General features: G+C 42.0%; 1 protein-coding gene across 9 annotated transcripts in view; it reads left to right on the forward strand.

Annotated features, from left to right (window-relative positions):
* The window catches only part of LOC122091865 (elongation factor 1-alpha), a 93,376-nt gene that overhangs the window by 15,156 nt on the left and 53,283 nt on the right, over positions 1-24,937 (forward strand). For 4 of the 9 annotated variants that reach the window (XR_006144053.1, XM_042662058.1, XM_042662059.1 and 1 more), the window contains exons 3-8: positions 5,878-6,036; positions 6,189-6,419; positions 6,596-6,673; positions 23,701-24,005; positions 24,171-24,281; positions 24,385-24,872. Coding sequence is in view for 8 of the 9 variants with exons in the window: in XM_042662058.1 (XP_042517992.1) it covers positions 5,878-6,036; positions 6,189-6,419; positions 6,596-6,673; positions 23,701-24,005; positions 24,171-24,281; positions 24,385-24,872 (1,372 nt within the window). In the remaining variant the exon portion in view is untranslated. The remainder of the gene's footprint in view (positions 1-5,877; positions 6,037-6,188; positions 6,420-6,595; positions 6,674-23,700; positions 24,006-24,170; positions 24,282-24,384; positions 24,873-24,937) is intronic. The other 5 variants (XM_042662061.1, XM_042662062.1, XM_042662063.1 and 2 more) reach the window with 3 other exon arrangements.

A 24,937-nucleotide genomic window follows, 5' to 3' on the forward strand; every position in this document is an offset into this window, starting at 1 on the left:
CCCTTTCATTCTTGCTGGAAATATCCCTGATCCCATTGATAACGAGTGGGCCCAAATAATTCAATTGGGGTAGTTGCTGAACCATACTACATAGTTCCAGCAACAACAACCGGAGTTTTAGTTGTCCAAAAGGAATCCGACTTGAGGAGGCTTGAGTAGACCCAATCAACCCATATACTCTTCTTTTTAGAAATAATTTTCCAAGCCATCTTGGTAATCCCCGCAAGATTGACGTCTTTGATCCTCCTCAATCCTAAGCCTCCTTCAGATTTTGGGAGACAAATAGCAGCCCAGCTAATGGGACGAAGGAATCTAGAGCTTTCACTTCCTTTCCAAAGGAAGGCTGCAAACATGGATTCCAGCATGGAGATGATAGAAACCGGGAGAGCATAAATACCGGACCAGTAGATGTATGAGGCCTGTAGCACAGATCTGATGAGCTCAAGCCTGCCAGCAAATGACAAAAGCTTTCCTTTCCAGAGGTTGAGTCGCCTCCTGATGAGGTCAAGCATAGGAGAACAATGATGAGCGGTGAGCCTGGCCGGAATAAGAGGAAGACCAATATACTTCACCGGAAGCCTCTCCATGGTGAAACCAGTAAGGTGAAGCAGAGAAGCTTTAACCACATCAGAGATCCTAGCTAAAAATAGGAGGGATTTGGCCGGGTTGATGTGCAGCCTAGACAAATCGGCAAACTGATTTAAACACAACATGATGTTCCGCAAAGAGGTTGGGTCGGCCTTGGAGAATATCATTAGATCATCAGCAAAAGCAAGGTGGGTGATCTTCAAAGCTTTACACTTGGGGATGGCAGCAATAAGGTTTTGATCTGTGGCCCTTTGCAGACATTTGGAGAGGACTTCCATAGCTAAGCAGAAGATGTAAGGGGAGAGGGGGCATCCCTGTTTGATCCCCACAGATGAGGAGAAATATCCCGCTGGGCTACCATTAACCAGAACCGAGAACTGAGGGGAGGTTATGCAGTGGTTGATCCAATTGGAAAAATTTGGAGGGAATCCCATACTATTGAGGACCGAGGTAATGTAATCCCGTCTGAGAGAGTCAAAGGCTTTGTGGATGTCAATTTTCATAAGAGCAGCTGGAGAGTGGGTTTTCCTCTCAAAACCTTTGACAATTTCATGACAAAGAGTAATATTGTCCCCTATGCTCCTTCCTAGAATAAAGGCCGATTGATTGTCACTAACTAAGGAGTCAACCACTCGCTTGATTCTGTTGGTGAGAATCTTTGCAATGAACTTGTATAAGAGGTTGCAAAGGGAGATGGGCCTATAATCCATCATAGTATCCGCACCCTCCTTCTTAGGGATTAGACAAAGAAAGGTGTGACTAATCCCTTTGATCTGGCTTGGGTTGAACAAGAAGCTCTTAACAGCCTTGATCAAGTCATCTTTGACAAGGTCCCAAGAGGAGGAAAAAAATCCCATATTGAATCAGTTCGGGCCAGGACCTTTGCTTGCCTTATGGGAGAGAATGGAAGATGTGATCTCTTCGTCAATAGGGATAGCACTAAGCATGTCAGACATGGTCTCAGGAATGAATTTTTCTAAGATGCCATTTGGGATAGAAGAGCCAGAGGCTGAGGCCGGGTTGAACAAGTTCTTGAAGTAGCCAACTGCCTCATTTTTTATCTCATCAACCTTATAAACCTGAATCCCTTCAGAAGTAGTCAGCTTGAGAATAGAGTTGAAGTTGTTTTGGGCTTTCACAGACCTATGAAAATTTGCTGAGTTTGAGTCTCCTAACTCTCACCAATTGATCCTGGATTTCTGCTTGAGGAAGCTTTCTTCTTGGGCCAAAAGGGAGGATAAATTTGCAGCCTCAGTTTTCTCATCTTCAGCCAAAGAGTGGTTGAGGGGATCAGACTGCAACCGGATCTGAAGAAGAGAGATTGTTCCTGCAAACATTAACTTGAGAAGAGATATTCCTAAAGGAGTTAGTGTTCCATGCTTTGAGGGCAATTTTGACATTTCTCAATTTTCTGGCCAAGGCTAAAAGAGGGGAGGATAATGCATTAACCGGCTTCAGCCAAGCCTCTTTGACAATGGTGGGGAAATCCGGGTTGGAGGTCCACATGTCAAAAAATTTGAAGGGCTTTGGGCCGAAGGAGGTGTAGGGGAGGATGGAGAGATAAATGGGGCAATGGTTAGAAATACTTGGGTTCTCAAAGGATGCATGGGAGGAAGGGAAGGAGGAGAGCCATGCTTCATTGACAAGGATTCTGTCAAGTTTGCAAGCGATACGGGCCTGACTTGATCTCTTGTTGTTCCAGGTGAATTTGTTTCCAGACCATCTGAGGTCATTTACTGAGATATCTTCAATGCAGGCATTAAGAGCCTCAACACTAGTAATATCAAGGGTCCCCCCTCCTTACTTCTCATGGGAGTACCTGACCACATTAAAATCCCCACAGATCCCCCAAGGGTGGGTGCCTAACTGATTAGCAATGAGTCTGATATCACTCCAAAGGTGCTCCCTATCTGATGCCCTGTTGGAGGCATAGATGGAAGTGAGAAAGGAGGAGTGGCTGTTAACAGGGTCAGAGACGGAGAGATGAAGGTATTGGGATGAGGAAGAAAGGAGGGTGACATTCAGTTTGGCTTTATCCCACAAGAAGCAGATACGACCATTGGGATGGGAAGAGTGGTTGGAAAGGGAGAGCCAACCAAGCGCAATGGAGGACACAATTCTGGTCAAAGACGTTTCCTTCACATGAATTTCAAGTAAACAGCAAAAAGAGGGCCTCAAATCTTTTATAAGGCTTCTCGCAGCAGCATGCTTAGAAGGGGAGACCAGGCCCCTAGAATTCCACACTATTTCTTGGGACATTAGGAACAGTTGGAAGGGGGCAACGACTGCACAACAGGGGCATCTTGGGCATCCACCGATTGGCGGGATTAGCTTCTCCTCCTGTGAGGGCGAGGAGTGATAGAGGGGCGATCTTTCAGGGTGTTACCTCCAGGATCAGAAGGTAGGCCAATGGTCGAGGAGGCCGAAGCACGCTGGGATTTTTTCTTAGTCCTGGGAGGAACAGTGAGACTGTCAGGTGAAGAAGAAGCTCCAATATGGTTCGCAGGATGGGTAGGAGGAACCAATACCAAGCCCGAGTCCAATTGGTTCGAAAGAGACAAGGAGGAACTCTGGGCCAGTGGTTGGTTCAGGGCCTGGGTTGAAGGCTCAAATGGGGAGTGGGCTCGGATATGATTCTGGGCCTCAACTAGAGTGGAGGGTGTGGTCTTGGAAGGAATAGAATGGTTTGTGGGTTGGGAGAGAGCCACAGGCCCATCAGTGCTGGCGGAGGGAGAGATGTTTATGACAGGCTGACGTGTCGCTAGGCCGAGACCTTTCTCGCCACAGAGGATTGAGGTGGCTTTCTCCTATAAGCAACAGTTAGCGCTGGCGTCTTCGATAGGGTGGACAAGGAAGCTAGAGAACCTGAGCTTGATCTGTCCCCATCAGAGTCCAAGGAGCTCTCATCGGAATCTGAGCCAGAAGATGGATCCAAGTCCTCATTGGAAGAGGAGCTCTCATCGGTAGTGGAGGAAGAAAGATGGGAAGGGATGGTGGTATCTTCCGTAGCACGATCGGTAGGGTAGGAAGCTCTCACGTCAACATCACCATCAACAGTCCTGGTTGGTTCTTCGAGGGGCCCCGATGCCTCAGCCAAAATAGCGAATCTGTTTTGCCTAACGGTTAATCCACAACCTTGCACCAGAGGGTTGTCATCGGTTAATCCACTACCTTGGACCAGAGGGTGATCGGAGGGAAGGACAGCACGAATAACAGTGGTGGCTAAGGGAGGATTTCTGTCGCGGGCACGACCTCTCCCTCGTCGACCTTGGACCGAAGGGCGGAAAGGAGGTCTAGATCTTGCCTGAGACATTCTTGATCAATCTCGAATGCAAGAAACATTCACCAGCTCCGCATGCAAGGCCTCATCTCGCACCAAGGGGGTCGGCCTCCTAGGGTAGGAGGAAGAGTCATGGCCAAAAACACTGCAATCAATGCACTGGGGGGGTTTCCAATCATAAGCCACCCGTTGCTGGAAGAAAAAGTCTTCACCATCTTGGATGGAAATGGAGGTGGGAAGTTCTGTAGACGCATCCACCTCAACACAAATTCTGGCATACGCAAGCCTTTCTTTTCTGAACGTCTGGGCATCGGAGCATATGGGAGTACCCAAAACAGAGCCTATAGCTCTCAATCCGTCGGCGCACCAGAAATGCGAAGGGAGGCCAGGGAGGGAGATCCAAACTGGGATGGTGTTGAAGTCTTCTCGGTTGAGAAGCAACTGACGGTGCCAAGGTCGGAGGAAGATGGGCAATCGACCAACAAACCAGGGATCTCCTTCGAGACACCTAAGACGATCGTTCTCATCGGAGAAACGGAAAAGGAAGTATCCATGGTCGAGAAGGAAGGTATCAACAGCATAGTTTTTAAGGCGCTGGTAAGGCGACGCCTTAGCGCTGATGCGGTCTAGAGATGGTAAGGCAGTGCTCTGCCTTATGTGAAGTGCCGCCTTATGGTTTTTTTTTTTTTTGGGATCAGCTTACTCCACCAAAATAACCAAAACAAACAAAATAAAAACCCGATTCACAAACAGGGTTTGGATTTTGTCAAGGGTTTTAAGAAAGGGCTTTGAGAAGGAATCAAGGAACAAGGAAGAACCACTGATCCAGGCGACCATTTTGCTCTGGCAACGGTGAGCTTCATTCTTCTTTGACAGGAGTAGAAATATAGTGGATGACCTTAGAGCTTAGGCACTCATTTTGGCATCATAGAGGTAAGTATAATAAATATTTGTATTTTTTACGTCTTCTTTTCTTTATATTTATAATTTTGTTTCATAATTATGTATTTATATTATATGTTAATATGATTGATGATTGATGATTGATGATTAATGATTGATGAGGATGAACTTAGTTTATTCACTTTATTGATTTGTTTTCTTGATGAATCTCTTACATTGGTATGAATATGAACATTTAATATTTATTTAACATATGAGAAATAGGATTCAACTAGGATTTGAGCCGAATAGATTGGTTCTATAAAAAAATTACACAGGAACGCTTTAGTCGATAAGACGACGCTTTATGCCCGCCTTATCACTAAGGTGCTTTGAAAGACCCTTAAACGCCTCTGTCGCCTTACCGCCTTAAAAACTATGATCAACAGTGCCGATAGTCCTCCATTGCTTTAGGACTTAGGAGGGAGAGCTTCACCATATGGAAGGGTGGCCTCTTCCCTAGGAATCGTCCTAGAAGGGAGTTGCTCTAGCGGGAAGCCTCAAAGTCAAGAAGTCCCTTGGGACAGACAGCAACGTGGGAAGCTCCATTGCAGACAGGTGGGAAAAAGCGAAGGGGAAGGCTCTCAGCGGGGGGGGGGGGGGGGGGAGAGAGAGGGCTTGAAGTGAGAGTTCCAGGGGATGCCCGAAGGAGGTGGAATGGCGGTGGGGGAAGGAGAAGGAAAGGATGGGGGGGAGGGAATTTCACGGAAGGCGGGTGAAGAATTTTCCGGCAAGGGGGCTACCCCGGCCATGGTCACGACCAAATGCCGGCGGTCATTCGTATCTTACTGAAAGTACCATCAAGTAATTTCTAGGAGAGATTTGGCTCTTGACAAGTACAAAAGAAATTCATTTCATCAAAGCTTCCATTTGACACATGACACAATCAAATCTGATAATCATTTCGGAATACACAAAGTTACTAGGGAATTGTTGCTTCCAATTTCTTCTTCTTGTTTCATGGTAAGTTATGCTTTGGGTGTATATTCTGTGTTCTCTCTCCTGTATGACTCATCTTAATGTTGACATCTCATTATAGTAGTTTTCTATAATCGAATTTTCTGCAGCAGGAGAAGTACCTGAGGTAGAGCAAGATCTTATCAAGCCTGGGACTTGGCGTTGCTCTATTTGCACTTATGATAACGATGAAAGCATGCCCTTCTGTGATATATGTGAGGTTTTCAGGGAGCCTTCCAGCATTTGTAACAATGGCAATAATAGAACAGGTAAGTGTTATGGTGTTCGGACTATCATGATTTTGATGGTTTATATACTTTAGCTTATTGAGTAAAGGTATATCATGATTCATGACTTGACCTTTATCTGGCTATGCTTCATATTCATTGCCTATTTTATAGAATCGAGCTCTTTCATGCAGTTCACAACATGTGTGAAGAGTCTGGAGCATCCATTATGGCCAAGTCTCTTTTTGCTTCGTTGCCTCATCAGAAGCAGAACATGGCCATAACCTTTCAGCGACAGAATGATGATTTTATGAGGAAAGAGACAAATAACTTCTGCAGGATTGAGAATACCCAAGGAGAATTTTATGATTTTCATAATGCTTTTAAGCCTCCAAATTGCAGTTACCCTGTCATTATAGGTCTACGTATGATCTGAATGGGATTTTAATCTATAGAGAGAAAATATTTATGATATCTTGTATCGACATATTCTTTCACTGTTCTATGCAATTTCTTTTTACATTTTCATAACTTTTTTTCTTTCTGCTTGGGTTTCTTGGCAGCCACTCAGTTTCTAAACCATACTTCTTGATGATAACAGCTCCTTTCAAGTTTGACTGCCCATCTCCAGATGATTTGGTGTCTCGTGGAAAACAATCTTCCAAGGCAGTTTCAAAAGGTATGAGCTAGTAATGGCATTTTTCGATCTGTGTATCTTATATTATTGCCAATTAACCTTCTTGTTAGGCGAGGTTAGCTCTTGTATTCTTGAATGCATTATCTATGAAAAAGGGTTTCATTCCCACTATGTTTTCCAATGCTGTTTATTCATTGAATTTGTTTTCCTGGTTGAGATTGAAATTTCAAACAGGTTCTGTTGCTGCTTGAGAAAACAGTAGAAATGTGTACCTAACAAAATATAGATTAGTCTAGATGAGGTTAAAAAATTGTCCCATCTTTCTTGTTTATTATGGAGAACATTACAAAATACTGTATGCTGTATTTTAATCTTTGTCGGGCCCAGGTACTCAATAAATGCTAATGTCTAGAAATAGAAGGAAGTTAATTATAGGGACGAGTTTTTGAATGTTTCATGGTGCTGACAAAGATCTGAAATGAAGGTACAAAATCAGTGAATGTGATTCTAGCCTGTCCCCTATCAACACCCGTTGATAGCATTTGGGGAGTTTGCACCGTAGCTTTGATATGGGTTAAAGCTAATGATATTTTCTTGATTCTCTGTAAGGCTGGCACTATGATGCAATCCTGGGACCCAAAACCCAGTTCGGATTGCTTAAGGGCCCAGGGAATGGCAATTTTGTAAATAATCCGAATTCTAAAAGGGTTATTTGTAGATGAAGATAGGATGGATGAAGTGGGGAGGTGGGTCCAGACTGTTTTATGATCCACATATTCCTTTAAAACTTAAAAGGAAATTTTATAGGACAGTCATATGACTGGCTATGATCTATAGTGTGGAACGTTGGGCAGTTAATAAACTCAGTGTAGCATAGACAGGGTTCTAGGTTTCGGTTTGAAACCAGAAGGTTTTGACCAAAACCGAAATTTTGGTTGAAACCTGTATATTTTTATTCTTGCAAGTTTTGATGGTTGGTTTTGAGGGACAAATGGCCCAATTAGGTCCTGAAACTTCTAGGACACCCTATTTTAAGCCTTCTAGACATAGTGGAACCTTTAGACCCAAAATTGTAGTTTGAGTTCGGACCCAAGGTTGGTAGTGTACGTTCTATACATTCTCTAATATGGCCTATTCCACACAGTGTTTAGTACTAAAGCACATATAATTCAAATAAAACAATTTAAATAGGCATTAGGAAGGATTGAACGTCAAATTATAAACCATATCATGAATCATGGATCCTATATGGTTTGTTAAAAAGCCTAGTTATCAAGCTGGCGCCTAGGCGGTTCAGCCTGGACTGGTGCCTTGGTCACCTAGGCAACAAGGTGTTGCCTTGATTTTTGACCATCCTCCATTGCCTTGGTCACCTTCTCTCCTTGATAACTATATTACAAAGAGTCAAATGTAGCGGGGTCAACAATACAATCAACATGTCAAGCCTATGCCCATTATAGAGTCCTAGATTCCTGGTACCAAAACAAATTCTGGCCCGGATCAAAATCACTAGAAGTCTGGAATGTTGTTGCTGCTACCGAATCAAGTTATCCTCCGACTGTATCACAAAAGCGACCCATGTCATAATATGGCAGAAGAAATGCTTGAAGTCCTCCATAGCACAACCCAAGTACTTGTTCCAACCTTGATTTGGCCAATAAAGCACCAAATCTGGGTTGTCTAAGCTTTTGACTCGAAACTATTTGAAATGAACGAAATGAGTTGAAATTTCGACCAATTGCGTTTGAAATGTGGTGTGTAAATTTAGCCGAAGGTAATGTTTCGGCCCAGATTTTGGGCAAAACAAACTTTGGACCAAAATTTTGTTGAAACCTTGAAATTTTGGTCGAAATTGTGTATTGGGTTTTGTTTCAATCCTTTCGGAACCTAAATGTTTTGGTAAGGGTATTTGAGACAAGAGAAGATATGGTGACAAATAAAATAACATCACCAAGCCTCCTTCAACTTTTGACCACCATACACAGGGCGGAAGAATAGAAAGCTTCGAAGGAGAGAATTGTCATGTTTGGGCATCAGTTGACCTAAAATCAAGATTCTAAATCTCGAAACACGAGATTGTCGAAACCCGAGATTTCGGGAAATCTCAGGTAAACAAGGAACTCTTTCTTGGCTTCGTGGAAACCATGGTTTCGACCCCCAAACAATGTTTTTTTAGTCTAATTTTTTTTATATACAACGTATTTTTGACATTTCTTACCTATTCCAGGAATTAGTTTTCATTAAACAAACCCAAAATCTTACTTGTGGTGTTGACCCAAGTTTGCTAGTATAAGCTGAGTACACTGTACACTAGCCAAAGTTTACATATAACTTACATATTGGAAATGGAAATAAAATTAAAACAGAAAAACATTAAATATGGCTCCTAACAACAACTAAAGCTTATTATAAATTTCCTCCTATGTATGATATATTTTGCATATTTAATTTTTTTACATTAATTTTGTAATAATTATTTAATTAATAAACAAAAGTTAGTTAACAGAATTACATTACTGATCAATTTTGATTGGAAACATATTTCTAATACTTTCACTAATTTTTTTCTTGATTTTTTATACCAAAGCAGAATATTTTTCATATTTATTATTATTATTTTTTAAATTTCAGAAAATATTTAATTACTTTTCAAAAATTAAAATAATAAAAAAAGGAAAAGAATTTTGACGCCGTCATAAATTGAACACCCAACATCACATATTAACCCTATTGTTTTCAAATTTATGTTTTAGGAAATGTATTTTTGAAAACAGAAAAAAAAAAAAAAAACCGTGAATGCGTAGATTGGGCCATTCTAACTAACATATAAAAAATTGAAATCATTCTACTATGTTTACAATCACTTTTTTTTTTTTTTTTTTGAGGAAAATGGGGCTTACCTTGCTTCTCCAAATGCTCTTCTATAGGTTGATCTCTCTTGATAATGCAAGATGTGAGTGGAATGAAGGATTATGTGACAAAACAGAGTTTTTTTGCTTTCTAGTTTTGTTTCCTGGTCAAAACTCACGACATAAGGGGGAGGAAATTCAGAACCCACGAAACGAGGTATTATAGAAGGGGGCTGGCTCCACCATTTTGGTCGAGTCAGTTGAAATATGCGAAATTCCGACGAAAACAGTTGAAACCATGTACAATTATATTGTGGTATCTGGTTTTGTCTTGGAGTGGGTCGAAACCTGCGTAACCTGTGAAATTCTGATCACAATTTGCGAGATTTTGAACCATGCCTAAAAGTTTCCTATACACTACTCTCTCAAACCCATACAAAGATGGTTTGAAACAGCGCAGAATTGGAAAGAACCTCTGAAATCAGGGCAGGTGATAATCTCAGATTCAGGTTTGGTTGAGGACTTGATTCTCACAACTGGGTCAGTTGTTTGGGATAAGAGTGTAGGGTTAGGGTCGCTCCCAGGAAAGGAGGTGATCCCCCAGAATTTAGGGCCAAAAGAACATGACATGAAGAAGCTTGATTAACTTTATTGCTAAACTCAGTTTAGCACCGAACAGGGTAAGTCACGTGATGAGGAAACAAACAGGGAGAAAGGGAAATGAAACGTAGAAGAAAAGAATAGTGAGGAGAAGGGGAACAAGAAGAACTCTATTAAAATATGAGTTAAGTGTGCTGCAGGGGCACAATAGGACTTCCCCCTCTCCATTGACCCTATTTAGTGTGGGCTGGCTGGATGGGGGGGGGGTACTTGTAATTGGGTTATGACTTGTACCTCTTGTTATGCCTATTTTTATTATTATAAATAAAGGGCTTGTGTGATTAGTCAAATCACTCAAGCATTCATGCTGTTAACATGGTATCAGAGATAATTTTTCTGATCTAGGGTTTTCAGTCTCCCTTATTCTTTTCTCAAAATAGCTAGCCCCATCCTCTCTCATCTTCCATCTTCTTCACAAGTCTCCATCTTCTCCCACGTTTGCCTTCCTAATTATCTATAGGAAAGCACTAATGAGGTGATTCATATGAATCTAGTTGCTGTCCTACACATCACCTCAATGTTTTAAACCAAAAAAACCTTGAAAAATTAGGGTTCTTACCTATCTGCAAATTTTTTAGTCTTCTTCTCCTTTGGAATTTGGTTCTTCCTACTTCTAAGCACAAATCTCCACCTATATTGAAGATCAAGTACAGAAACTTGGAAAAGACCCATCATTACCTGCAAGTTTGAAGCCCCCTTCATCTTTGATTTCCCAAAATTAGGGTTTCTCTCTCAAAACCCTGTCTCCATTGGTTTTAGGGTTCCCTCAGAATCGATTGAGATTTGGAGGATATCTCCGTCACCGGTACAGAGGAGTTCAACCAGCCTTGTGGCCCAGTCTGCTAAGGCTGTGTGTGTGATCCTATTTTTTGAAGATTTTAGAGCTTTCTCCCAAGACCAAAATTGGCCCATCTCTTCAGTTCTTTATTATAATCAGATATAACTTAAAGGAGTTCTTCACCACCCTTACTGAGCAGTTCGATCCAAGTATTGCCCTTTTCTGTCGGCTATTTTTGAAGATCTAGTATTTGTCCTACTAATTGTCGACTTCTCCCTATTATCATCATGTCTGGAGTAACTACTGTCTCTATTGCAACTTCAGACTCTGATGGGCAAAGTCGGAATGAATATATTCTTTTTGGTGCTTGCTCTGTGAAATTGGAGGGAACTGAAGACCTCATTTGGTCCAGAACCACTTATCTTATGATTGCTGGTAGAGGTCTCGTTGGTTATATCACATGAAAATCAAAGTAACCCTTTGAGGAGGGTACTCCTCAAGACAAATGGATCACCGATGACTCTCTAGTAATGGCTTTTCTGATCAACTCTATACATTAATCTATCTCTAGAGGATTCTTGTTGTTAGAAACTGTTTCTTAGATTTGGGTTGCTGCCAAAGAAACATATAGACAAATAGGGAATGATGCTCAGGTATTTGATCTTCGCAAGAAAGTGCATACTACTACTCAACAAGACTTCTTTGTGTCGAAGTATTATATTGAATTTCGAACTTTGTGGTATGAGCTCGATCACTTTGCATACTATCATCCATCCAGTGCTGAAGATATTGCTCCCTATGCAAAACATGTGGACAAAATTAGGGTGTATGATGTCCTGGCTGGTTTGAATGTTGAGTATGATCAGATTCGTGTCCAAGTACTTAGCAGATCTCCCTTCCTTATTCTGGAACAGTCCTTTGCCGTGGTTCATACGGAGGAGGTCGTCGTAACTCTATGCTTCACACTTTCCCTACGGAGAAATCAGCCCTACAGATTGGTTCTACTACTTCTGAGGGGGCTGTCCGTACCAGTGACACTACCAGGGAAGTGGTGAAATGTGAACATTGCAACAAACTATACCATACCAAAGCTACATTGATGCAGGAGCACTTCAATGGATCGACCCAAACTAGTTCGAGAGCCCGGACCAAGAACCGGATTCAAGTTTGGTAGTTGATCAATAGGATATTTAGAATATTTATTTATTTGGCAAAGATATGTAATCTTTTATTTTGGGTTACTTTTGGGTAGCTATTAGGCAAATAGAAATTTCCAATTTTAGTTTATTGTGATTTTATTTTATTAGACTTTAATTTAGGAAGCACTCAGGAGTTTCTATTTCAGTTTAGGTTTTCATTAAGTTTTTATTTGGTTTAATATAAATTAGCATGTAACCCAAGTTATGAAAAATAATGAATTGAAGAAGAATTAAGTTGAATGGTTTGGCTGTAACCATCCTCTCTCTCTCTCTCTCTCCTTGTCCAACGAGGCAGCTCCCCCCCTATTCTTCTTCCCCTTCTTCTCTTTCGCTCCTTCCTCCCTACGAGACCTCCTTCCCCCCCTCCATGCGATCTTCTTTCACTCTCTTCTAGTCTTCTTCCTTTAGTTCCTTCTTCACGGTTCTATTTTCCTTTCCTTGTAACTGGCGGTAGTAGCAGTCTTTAAAGAATTGCTTCAAACTTTCAAGTGGAGCATTGATCTGACCTAGGATTTCTAGGGTGAGATTACCACTCTAGGGCGACCCAAACCATGGAGAATTGACCACTCTTGGGTGGGCCCCCACCGATTTGAGTTGGTTCTTCAGGACCCACCGACCCCGGATTATTTGGTATCAGAGCCAAAAGCTCCTACTTCAAGTCATGTCAACCCATCCCAAACTCAACTGCACAACAAGGTCACAATGTTCATGACGCTGGACATAAGGACATCAAAGACAAAACACTAGGCACACCCGATGGTATTCACCCTATCTTCAATAGTGTGATCACAATTATTGAGCAATAGGTGGACGGGCCAGAAGATGAGTCACCAATGATAGAAGACGAGACAAAGCCGACGGTCGTTGAAAATCAACTTGTGAAGAAAAAATTGAATCAATTGAACTCTTGAGAGAACTGGTTGATTTTATTTTTCCAAGTTACCACTTCACCAACGAGCTTCGCGTAATGGATTTCATATCATTCAACTGTGGTTTAACCGATGAGTTCATACAATCAACGATGGATGTCGGTCGATTCGTGATAATTCTTCTATTTTACAAAATTCGTGGACAAGTTTTTCTTAATGTCATTCAAGAGCCTGGACTAAGAACCGGATCCAAGTTTGGTAGTTGATCAATAGGATATTTAGATTATTTGGCAAAGATATGTAATCTTTTATTTTGGGTTACTTTTGGGGTAGTTATTAGGCAAATAGAAATTTTCAATTTTAGTTTTATTTTGTTTTTATTTTATTAGACTTTAATTTAGGAAGCACTTAGGAGTTTCTATTTCAGTTTATGTTTTCATTAGGTAAGTTTTATTTTGGTTTAATATAAATTAGCATGTAGCCCGAGTTGTGAAAATTAATGAATTGAAGAAGAATTGAATTGAATGGTTTGGCTGTAACCGTCCTCCCCCCCCCCCTCCCCCTCCCCCTCCCCCTCTTATTTTCTTCTCCTTCTCCACTCATTGTTACCATTGCTGATTTGCTTAGGATATCCTATTGCCTACTGTTTTGGTGATTTTCTAGCATTAAACTACTTGCTGTCTTTTATTGGATGTTGGGTTGAGGAAAGTACAGCACCTAATCTTTTGGAATACTTGAACTAAATTGTATTCGAATTGATGATATGCTGCCATGTTGCCTTCTCCATATGGCTCAATTGAATCCTAGTTAACTTGGCATATTTCCTTTAAGATTATTATTATTTATTGCTGCACTGTTTTCTAGTTTTGACCTGCATGTGCATCATTTATAGTGCTGCCATCTTGTTCTCTGCCCTAGCTTCGGCTATATTAAACCTCAGTACAATCCATGTGGTCAACCACTGTAGGAATCCCTAGGTCATCCACAGTCTATGTGGTCAACCATTGTAGGAATCCCTAGTCCATGTACCAATGAAGTTTAGTACCCATCATCTGCCATAGAGTCCTCCAAAAGTGACTGATGAACTTAACATATCTATCGGACACTATGGTTAGGGGTGTCCATGGTACTTGACAACCTCATTGAAGAAAAATTTGGCCACTATAGATGCATCAGAGGTTTTGGAGCATCGGATGAAGTGCGCCATCTTCAAGAAACGGTCTGCAACCACAAAAACAGAATCATGTCCTCTCGTTATTATTTTTTTTTTTTTTGTAGACCAAGCACAAAATCCATGCTAAGGTCTTGCCAAGGAATATGTGGCATAGGGAGGGGAGTGTATAAGCCGGTGTTCTTTTGTTGCTTAGCGGTTTGACATCCTACACTGACTCACGACCTTGGCAACATCTCTCTTTAGACCTGGCCACTGAAATTGGGCCTCAACTAAAGTGTGTTATTTTATAGTTGTCCTTCTTGGTAACCTCGGCCACGCGGCAGTGATGATGTGGCCAGTTTGGGTGATGTGGTCGGAAGTGGTGACATGGCAGCATTCGATGTCGCCAATGAGATAATAGAGCCACATGATATGCATGGTGTGGATTGATTCATCCATGGTAGTTGGTGCGAGATTCCGAGTCAAAACTGGCAAATTTGGCTTATTTACGCTTAGGGGCATTTTCCGTAGTGAAAATGAGTTTTTTGGAAGACGGTTTCTTCATTAAACAGCTAGATAGTAATTTATCTAGTCTAACGCTTATGATTTCGTCATGTTTCGATACCGTATGAAGAAGTTATGTCATTTGTGGTCAAAAGATAGCTTTTATGGCAGTCGGTGGCAGTTTAGGCATTGAAGATGAATTTTTTGGAAGAAAATTTCTCCATATAACGAGACGAGAAAAATCCGATCTTTCTAATGCTTCTGACTTCGTCGCGTTCTGATTCCGTATGAGGAAGTTGCGACATCCAATCTTTTTGTTAGGGCATTCGCTGGAGAAGTGACCAAACCCTTGACACTTGAAGCACTGTTGTTGACCACTCCTCTTGGGTGCTTCACCCAATATTCCCTTTTCTTTGTTGTTAAATTGATGTTGAGGTCCAATAGGTGGCTTTGGGAATCCTAATGAACCTTGGAGGGGATACTGGAAATAGGATTCCCCAACATGGAAGCTCTTCTTCTGAGGAAAAGTCCTAATAGAGGATTCTATTTTGAGAGCTATTCGGAAGGCTTATGGAACATTTCGCACCAAGTGGGGTGCCATACGTGACTGGATTTCGGAGTTGAGCCCAATAAGGAATATGAAAAGTGTGCTCAACATCCTCATGAGTATGGCTCTTAATTTTTAGTTCATTGAACTTGCTTATGTACTTAGTCACATTCAGTTCTCAGGGTGTTCATGTCATTCAACAATTGTAGCCTATAGGTAATAAGTAAGAACTCCCTTTTGAGCCTCTCCTGCATCTCTACCCACGTTGTCACTGGCTCAAGTCCTAGACTGGTTTCTTGGTACTAGTTTGTCCAGAAGTCTTGGGCAACTCCGGTAAGCTTTAGCTTAGCAAACCTGAAGCGGACTTCCTCGGGCATATAATAGAAGTCGAAGTACCGATCCATTTGCCTAATCTAGTCTAAGAGGACTTCAACATCGATTTGACCATCATTGGAAGGGGCATCTACCTTGACCATTCGCCTAACATCAAAGCCCTTGTCATATTGCTCAAAACCCTATTCATCCCCATATGGGGTGTGGTACCTTAGATCGGGTTATCCACGGCCTCTACCCCAAACTCTACCACGTCTAGTGCCTAGGAAATTATCCCCTATCCTGTCATAACCATCAGTGTGGTTGTCATGATTCTCCACATCGTGGTTGGGAACTCCCATCCTAGGTACAATGCCTCGCATTATATATGTTGGAAACTTCATGGGAAACAAGCTGATTTTGAAGCTAAGCGTGCTCGTGGTAAATCCAAAAACAAGGCCTATCAGGCTGAAACTGTTGACAAACTTTCTGCAACTGATGCTGGTCTATACCAGGAGGAACTCCAGGCTTTTAGGCGTATGCTCTAGGCTTCCAATTCATCAGCACCTGTCATATCTCCAATCCCTTCAAGTTCCAACTTTGCTCATTCAGGTATCTTGTTTAGTGGTCATTGTGCATCGGTAGTATCTAGTTCTTGGATCATTGACTTCGGTGCCATTGGTCATTGACTGGTTCTTCCAACTTTTTCCATAAGCATTCACCCACCTCAGGCATTAAAAAATTGAGGGTTGCATATAGCACTCTATCTTTTGACTCTGGAAAGGGTATTATTCAGTGTTCTACTTCTCACTTTAAGTTTAGTTTTACATATCCCTAATTTTACTACTAATCTGCTATTTATTAGTAGCCTTACTAGGGACTTGAACTGTCATGTAACCTTTTTTCCTTCCCATTGCGTTTTTAGGATCTGACAACAAGGAAGATGATTGGATGTGGTAAGGTGCAGGGTGGTCTCTATTTTCTTGATCTAGAGAAACAACAGAAGGGAGAGGGAGGGGGAGGGGGAGGGCCAGAGGAAGGAGATGACAGAGAGGAGAGTGGGGGGAGACCAGGCACCATGGAGGATGATGGAAGCTACTGGGAGATCTCTAGCAATCTAGAGGAGTAAACAGATTTGGATCCAACAACCTCAAGGACCCTGGCAGGGTGCCAATTGTCCAACCAAAGGAGGGTGGATGAACCATCACCAATGGAAGAAGAAATGGCACGAAGGGTTGAGGGCCTAGAATTCAGGAGTGCTGACACCAAACCCACGAGGAATTAGAGGAAGGGGAGGTAGTCTAGAAGGAATCTTTTTTTAAGAGGGAGGAGTAAACCCAAGAGACCCATATGCTATTATACTTGGAAACAAGTTTCTAGATGTGCTTGAGAAGACCGGAAGTGTTAGGTTCTTTGATTCTATGGACCCCTAGGCCACCTTCCTGAAGGGGTAAGCAGATGGAAGCCCAACAGATGGGATGAAGGAAGTAGGTGGTGTCAGATCCTTTCCAGAAGAATGAACACATCAAGGATATAACCAACTTGAAGATAGACTTGGGTTATTGAAAGATAACAGTCCAGTATAAGTAGCAAGATTGAAGAACAAACTTGATGAGGGTATGGCATCTCATATAGGATATGAGCTTGCCTTTCCAGAGTTGAAGCCTTTTCTTAATAAGGTCAAGCATGGGGGTACAATGATGAACAAATAATCTAACAGTGATGGGAGGAAGGCCTCAATATTTTACGGGGAAGGACCCAATAGAGAAGTCTGTTAATTGGAGGAGGAGAGCTTTGGAAGCATTGAGACTCCAACCAAAAAGAAGTAGGATTTGAGGAGGTTGACTCGAAAGCCAGATAGGGATTCAAAGAGGTAAAGGGAGGACATGATGGAGAGAATGGAAGAGGGGTCAACCTTAGAGAAGATCATAAGATCGTCAACAAAAGCATGATCAGTCAACTTGAGAGCTTTGCACTTAGGAATGGGAGAGATGAGGTGGTGATCAGTAGAGGATTGGATAGTCTGGAGAGGACTTTAAGGACCAGTGAGAAGAGGAGGGGGGACAGGGGGCATCCTTGGCGGGTGCTAGTAGTGGAAGAAAAGAAACCAACAGGGCTACCATTGACAAGGACAGAGAAGTGGGGGAGGAGATATAGGAATGGATCTAATTGACAAATATTAAGGGGAAGGACATCTCAAGAAGGGTCTTGGTGATGAAATACCATCTGATATCAAAAGCTTTATAGATGTCAATTTTTAGCAGGGCAGTTGGAGAATGGGCCTTTTTGGTGAAACCCCTGACAATTTCACGACAAAGGAGAATGTTATCGGCAATTACTCCTGCCAACTATGAAAGCAGATTGGTTAGGATTAACTGGAGACGATTGGCAGTTGCAATAAATTTGTACAAGAAGTTGCAAAGAGAAATGTGCCTGAAATTAGATAAGGAGGTGGGTCCTCCTTTATTCGGGATGAGACAAAGAAAGGTATCGTTTACACCTTGGATTTGAGAGGGATTGAAGAAGAAGCTTATGATAGCCTTGACTAATTCAACTTCAACAATGTCCCAACAAGAAGTGAAGAATCCTATACTAAAATTATCAAGGCTTGGAGCTTTGTTTGCTTTATGGGAGAAGATGATGGATTTGATCATCATTAGAGGGGATGGCTTGAAGGGAAGCGAAGAGGTGAGGGGGGGGGGAACTTATTGAGGAGATCTCAAGGGAAGGGGAAGGGGGGATAAGGAGCCAGAGGATGAAGGGTTTTAGACAAGGAAGCAACTGCTTCAGATTTAATGGCATCAGGATGGGAGAGGGAGGTGCCATCACTAGCATTGAACTTGAGAATGGAGTTGGAGTTGGATCTTGCCTTCAAGGATCTGTGGAAGTAGGAAAAATTAGAGGTCTCCAAGCTTCAACCATTTGATGCGGGACTTCTGCTTAAGGAAGCTCTCTTCTTAGGCTGAGAGGGGCGAGAGCTCAAGGGAAGAAGCTCTTTCTTCCTCAGCATGGAGGGGGTTGAGCAGATCCACTTGAAGGCGTGATTGGATGGAGGTTAGCTTACATTTGCACTTGGAGACCTAAGAGGAGATGTTGCCAAAGGTTGAGAGATTCGAAGCCTTGAGGGCCACTTTGGCATTCTTGATCTTCCGGGCAAGGGCAATGAGGGGGGAGGAGAAGGCTTGAACAGGGATGTCTCAGGTAGAGCAGACCAAGGGGAGGAATTTAGGGTTGTGGGACCACATATCAAAGAATTTGAAGGGCTTGGGGGCAAAAGAAATGTAATGCTGAACAAAGAGGGAGATCGGGCTGTGATCAGAGATACCAGGGAGGTCAAAAGTTGCGTGGGAGGAGGGGAAGGAGGTAAGGCAAGCTTCATTGAAAAGGACTCTATCAAGTTTGCAAGAAATTTTGTAGATGCCACTCCTTTTGTTGTGTCCGGAAAATTTGATTCCTGATCATCTCAAGTCGTTTAGAGCAATGTCTTCCAGACAAGAGTAGAAAGCTTCGATGGGAGTGAGGGCAGTAGGAGAGCCTCCAAGTTTCGCATGGGAGAAATGAACAACATTAAAGTCTCCTCCAATGCACTAAGGAAGGGAGAAGACATGGGAGGAGGAGTGGAGATCATCCCAGAGGGAAATTCTCTTTGGGGCATGATTGAAGCAACATATGGCCGAGAAGAAAAAGAGTTTGGCACCCAAGGGACTGGAAATAGAGAGGTGGATGGATTGGGAGGAGGTGGAAACAATAGTGATCAGAAGCTTAGAAGTGTTCTAAAGGACCTAGATGCACCCATGAGGGTGGGAGGAATAATTGGATAGGAGGGGACCAAGAAGGCGATGGAAGAAGCTATGCGGATTGCATTGGCCTTAGGGACTTCAGTTTCAAGGAGGATACAGAGGGCTAAATGGTTTTTTTTTTATTAGAGAATAGATATAAGCTTGTTTGGCCAAGGAATTGATACCTCAGACATTCTATATTAGCCAGGGGATCATCGCAAAGAGTGAGGGGGTGGAACAGAAGCTCTGAAGAGCAAGAGGTGCCGGATTGCTTAGAAGAACTTCTGCTAATTCTCTTGTATCCTTGGATAGTGGGGCAATGCTTGGCTGAAGACTTGCGGTGGCTGGAAGCTCTCTTTGAAATTCTGCAGGTCTGAGATGCAGGCAGTTGGCTAAGGAAAGCGTCAGAGGAGGCCAAGCCATCAGGGGGTCAAGGGGCAAGGTTCACTGTAACAGGTTTCGACCTCTGGGGAGACCGAAATTTCGGTGGAAACCTGGGAAACTTCGAGGATATCGGGGAATTTTTCTCGATATGACTTAGGTTTCGACCCCCAAACAATGTTTTTTTGTTTGATTTTTTGTGTACAACTTATTTTAAACATTTCTAATACATTCACATTATTAGTTTCATAAAAGAAACACAAAGTCTTACTTGTGTGGTGAACCAAAGGTTTGATAATCATTATGCTGACTTGTTGGCTTAAATTCTGAAAGTTTACTACATAATGACTATATATAGTCTACAATCTTCATCAAAATATAAGATATAATCCAAATGATCCAAAATAGATAAAAATATTACATCATCGATAGTTATCTATCAACACTGAACAGTAGTGACTCAATTACTCAACACTTGAAAGTAGTGATTCAATTCCAAGTAGAGTGTCTAGGCGGTTCCATCCAAGTAGTGACTCACTACCCTTAAGGCATGCATGTTATCTTTTCCAACATTATTTAGTAAGCTATATATACCTTATATCATAAAAAATCAACATTAAGCCACATCAAGTCATTAAAATCAACATTGAGTTGCATCAAATCATAAAAAATCAACATTAAGTTATAAAGAATCAACATTTAGAGAAATGCTCTTGTTCTATAATAAGTTTGACTGGTCAAATGATTTTTATTTTTACATGAAACTTTTTGTATTAGGTATAACATAAAACCAACTTTCCAACAAGTCTAAGATTACTTAAATCTGAGTTGTAATGATATAGTTATGTTCCGGTCAAACTTATTTTAAAGTGCGCGAATGCTGTTAAAATCGCCTGAATGAAAATAATTTTAGGGATATCAAAATAAAATATTATTTTACCGGACTTTTGGTTTTTAGCAATGTTTTAATATTATAGGATTTATAAAATTTTCATAATTGAGAAAAACCCCATCATTTAAAGGTTGAAAAATCGCCCCTATAACCAAAATCCAGTTTTTGTTCTTCGATTGGGGGGTTGACTTTTTCTCCTTTAGGAATTTGATTTTTAAACTATTTTTATTGGATTCAAATAAGGGGTATTTCCTTATTTATGAATAATATCTTAAGTAAATGAAATAACAAATATAAAATTCATTTCCTTAAATGATATTTGACATAAATAAGTGCCAAAAAAAGAAAATCTCCATTGTTTTCCCAAGTTTCCCACACTTGGGAGACAAAATGCACAAGAGAAGGTCGAAATTTCTCATGTTTCGGTTGAAACATGAGAATTTTGGTTTTAAAATCCCCTATGGTTTCGTTTCGACCTGTGTCGATACCTACGAAACATATGAAATTTCGCATGTTTCTCTCGAGTTTACGAACCATGTCAAGGGGTGACTCACATCAGGGAAGTATAGAGATCCTTTAAGAGAAGCTTCGTAGTTGGTGGAGCGCCTTGAAGGAGCAAGGTATCATCTGGAGAAGCGGGACTTTGAAGGGTCTGCAGCAGTGACTTCAGCAAGGGCATCATCAGCATCGGAGGCAATGGTGGTGATGGCAGCAGAGGAAGGAGTCTTCACAGCAAAAGAATCAGAGAGGACTGGTGGAGAGATGGTGGCAGTGACTGGGAAGTCAGCTTCAGGGCCAGTAACTACTATAGAGGAGACTGGAGACGTGGTGGAGGCGGTCGATTTGGGAGGGGGGCCTGCGGAAGGTAGGGAGTGTCTGGAAGAGTGGCATAAGTGGAGGGACAGTAATCGAGCGAGGAAGAGAGACCCGAAGGGTTATGGTTTAAAGGAGGCGGGTATGGGTTAGAAGGACCCACAAAAGAAGCGTCAAAAGAGGCCGGGTCATGGTTGAGATGAATAAAGGTAGTGGGTTGGGTCAAGTGGGTCTTGATGAGATTCAGATGGGTTAGAGGGGCTTGGTTTGGTTTAAGATGGGTCAAGTGGTTTGGTTTAGGAGGATGAACCAAGGACTTCTCGAAGGTGAGGGGGAGAAGAGGGGATAAAAAGACGAAGGTTAGAAGGATTAGGGAGAGTCAGTGGTGGAGGCGTGAGGGAAGGAAGAGACAAAGTTTATTGGCGGGGTGAGAGAGGAGGTTGGAGGATGTGATTGATGAGATAAGGGAGTAGCTTCTGGGGCGACCTTAGATTGAGGAGAAGGAACACAGTCCTCGTCGTCAAAGGTCTCAAGGGATTGCAGCATAGAGAATCTATTCTGACCATCGGTAGATGCGGCATTGTCTGAATGGCCTGACTAACAAGAACCAGCAGACAAGGACTGATGGTGGGGGGAGCCGGAGGAAGGCATGATGCTTTTGCTACGGGGAGGATGTGATCTGTTGGTGGAAGGTGAGAGTCTCTGGAACCAGGGAGTCTCGATAGGTGGCAAGGTGGAGGGTAACCATATATTGGCTTGCCATGATTTGGATCAACCTTAGGAGTCGGAGGGGGCGAGGAGATGTCAGCAGTAACCTTGGGGGGCATTGTTTGGTGTGGTGGCTGAAATTTTTGCAGACAGTGCAATGTGGAGGAAGCTATTCAAAGTGGACCACTTGATCAAATGAGAAGCCCTCTTCATCAATGATAGAAACAGAGGAAGGCGGAGGTTCATCGACCGAGATTTCAACACAAATTCAAGTGAAGGCAAGCACGCGCATCTTCTTAGTTTGTTTATCATAATATAGGGGGTTGCCTATGACAGAAACAACGATGCTTAGCCCTTTTCCACACCAATATTGGAGGGGAAGATTAGGGAGGGCAACCCAGATGGATGGAGTGGAGATCCACTTTGTTGAGGCTGGTGAATTGGGTCCATTGCAGGAGGAAGATGGGCCTTTTTCCAACTTGCCAAGGGCCACCTTCAAGGCAGTTCATTTGTCACCATCATCGGAGAAGTTGAAGATGAATATGCCATTATCAAGTAGGTTTTGTTGTCATTGATGCTTTGGTCCTCCATTGCTTGGAAAGGGTTGTCTTGACCATGCAGAAATGGGGTCTACTCTACAAGAAGTAACCTATCAGACATCTCCTCCATTTGGATATCTCAGGTTGAAGCAATCCGGCAGGGCATATGCCCAGCTTCTTGTCATCTATCAAAGAAGTGGGAATGAAGTGGAGGCGGAGGCCATCCCTGGAAGGGAGTGAGGGCAAACAGACACGGCAGCTCCAGGAAGGCTTAGGGAGAGGGGAGGGCTCAGGGGAGGGGGAGAGGCAGGAGAAGAGGAAGGTATAGGATTGGGAGGGATGGAGCTGGAGTTGCTGGAGGGATGACGGACATGGGAGAAGGTCAGTTCAGGTCAGATCATGGTTAGGGATGACAGATATGGGAGAAGGAAAGAATTTGACTCACTGTTGCATATTGGGTTTCTGAAAACCAGACTTTTAGAGCGTGCCGTCTCCAAGTTGTGGATTATTTTTGTCTAATGGTGATGTTCTATAGAGCATAGCTTTCCTCAGTGGCAATGTTGGAACATCCATCAACAGAATAAGAAAAGGAGAACTACTTGCGTTGCCAGGGTCTGCAGGACAAACTTTGTTGATGGTGGGGCTTTGCTTTTGCCATTTTGTTTGAATGGTATTAGTTGAGTTCTAATGTAAGACTAGGTGCATTTTTGGTTCCACCTATTTCAAATAAGCTCAAGTGACCAATAGAGCTTTAGAGAATGGAGAAGAAAACGTCATTCTTTGTTGTAACTTTAGTGTATTTGCTGTTCTGGGGCTATGGGCTGCTTGAGTCGTGCTCTTTTTGTTATTAGTCTCAGTGCAGTAATTTTCTTTTCCCCCATCTTGTTTGGGTTTGAAGGTTTTCATTATGGTGGGCTTAATTAACTATATCATGTTGATAAATAATTATATGAATAAAATAAGAATGAGTGTCAATCATACTTTTCCATGCACAAAGGATTTTAGTAACCTTCATTTTTTATATGTTCCAAAGGGCCAATGTTGTAGACTTCATTTGCGCTTACTTTATGGATGTGGCATCTTCAGGTGCTCTCGTAAGCATCACTGAGAAAAATGGATCAGTTAGAACTGTACCAATCACTGGAAGACAAGAGTATTCATCCCCATTGGCAAGTGGTAGACAACTTCCTGCTAATGAAACCACGCGCACTTCTAGTGAGGATAACTTACACAGTCTAACCAACAGTTTAAGCATGAATTTAGAAGTAAACTCTGAAAGATCAAGGAATGTAACTACCAGAAGAGCCGCTTCACCTGCCCAATACAAGCCTGAGGCATGGATGCTTTCTGATAATGAAGAAGGTTCAAAGAATCAACTAAATCTAGCTATTGTAAGTACACAATCTGGTTGAATCTACACTAAATAAATTAAAATAAGATAACAGCAACATCGTTGAGTCACACAAGCTCTAGAATTTTCCATTTATTGCCATTTTTAATTACTTTGGAATCATAAAGCATAAATCTAATATCTAATCTCTTAAAAATGGTAATAGGTTGGCCACGTTGATTCTGGAAAATCAACACTATCAGGGAAACTGCTACATCTTGTGGGACGAATATCCCAGAAAGAAATGCACAAATATGAGAAAGAGGCCAAGTTGAAGGTTTGTGCAATTAGTTCCAATCCAGTATTGTTTCTTGCCTGCAATATTGATTTTCAAGGGTTTATCTTTGTTGGGTAACGTTCTGTTTTATAATCCAATGCAGGGAAAAGGATCTTTTGCTTATGCATGGGTGCTGGATGAAAGTGCTGAAGAAAGGGAAAGGGGTATAACAATGACAGTGGCTGTTGCTTATTTTGACTCCAAGAAATATCATGTTGTTGTGCTTGATTCACCAGGCCATAAAGATTTTGTCCCAAATATGATATCGGGTGCTACACAAGCAGATGCTGCGATTCTTGTTATAGATGCTTCGACTGGTGCATTTGAGGCAGGTATGGACAGTAATGGTGGGCAAACAAAGGAACATGCACAACTCATCAGAAGTTTTGGCGTTGATCAAATTATTGTTGCTGTTAATAAAATGGATGCTGTGGAATACTCCAAGGAGCGGTTTGAATTAATAAAACAGCAACTAGGAATGTTTCTCCGTTCTTGTGGTTTCAAGGACTCCTCCATGTTGTGGATCCCCTTGAGCACCATAGAAAATCAGAATTTAGTGGCAGCTGCATCTGATGGTCGTTTGTCATCTTGGTGAGTTTGCTTTACCATTTTAATTACAATCCCTATTTAAATATATATATATATATATATATGTT

The sequence above is a fragment of the Macadamia integrifolia genome, chromosome 10 (genome assembly GCF_013358625.1).
Source record: "Macadamia integrifolia cultivar HAES 741 chromosome 10, SCU_Mint_v3, whole genome shotgun sequence".
In the NCBI taxonomy this organism is placed as follows: Eukaryota; Viridiplantae; Streptophyta; class Magnoliopsida; order Proteales; family Proteaceae; genus Macadamia; species Macadamia integrifolia.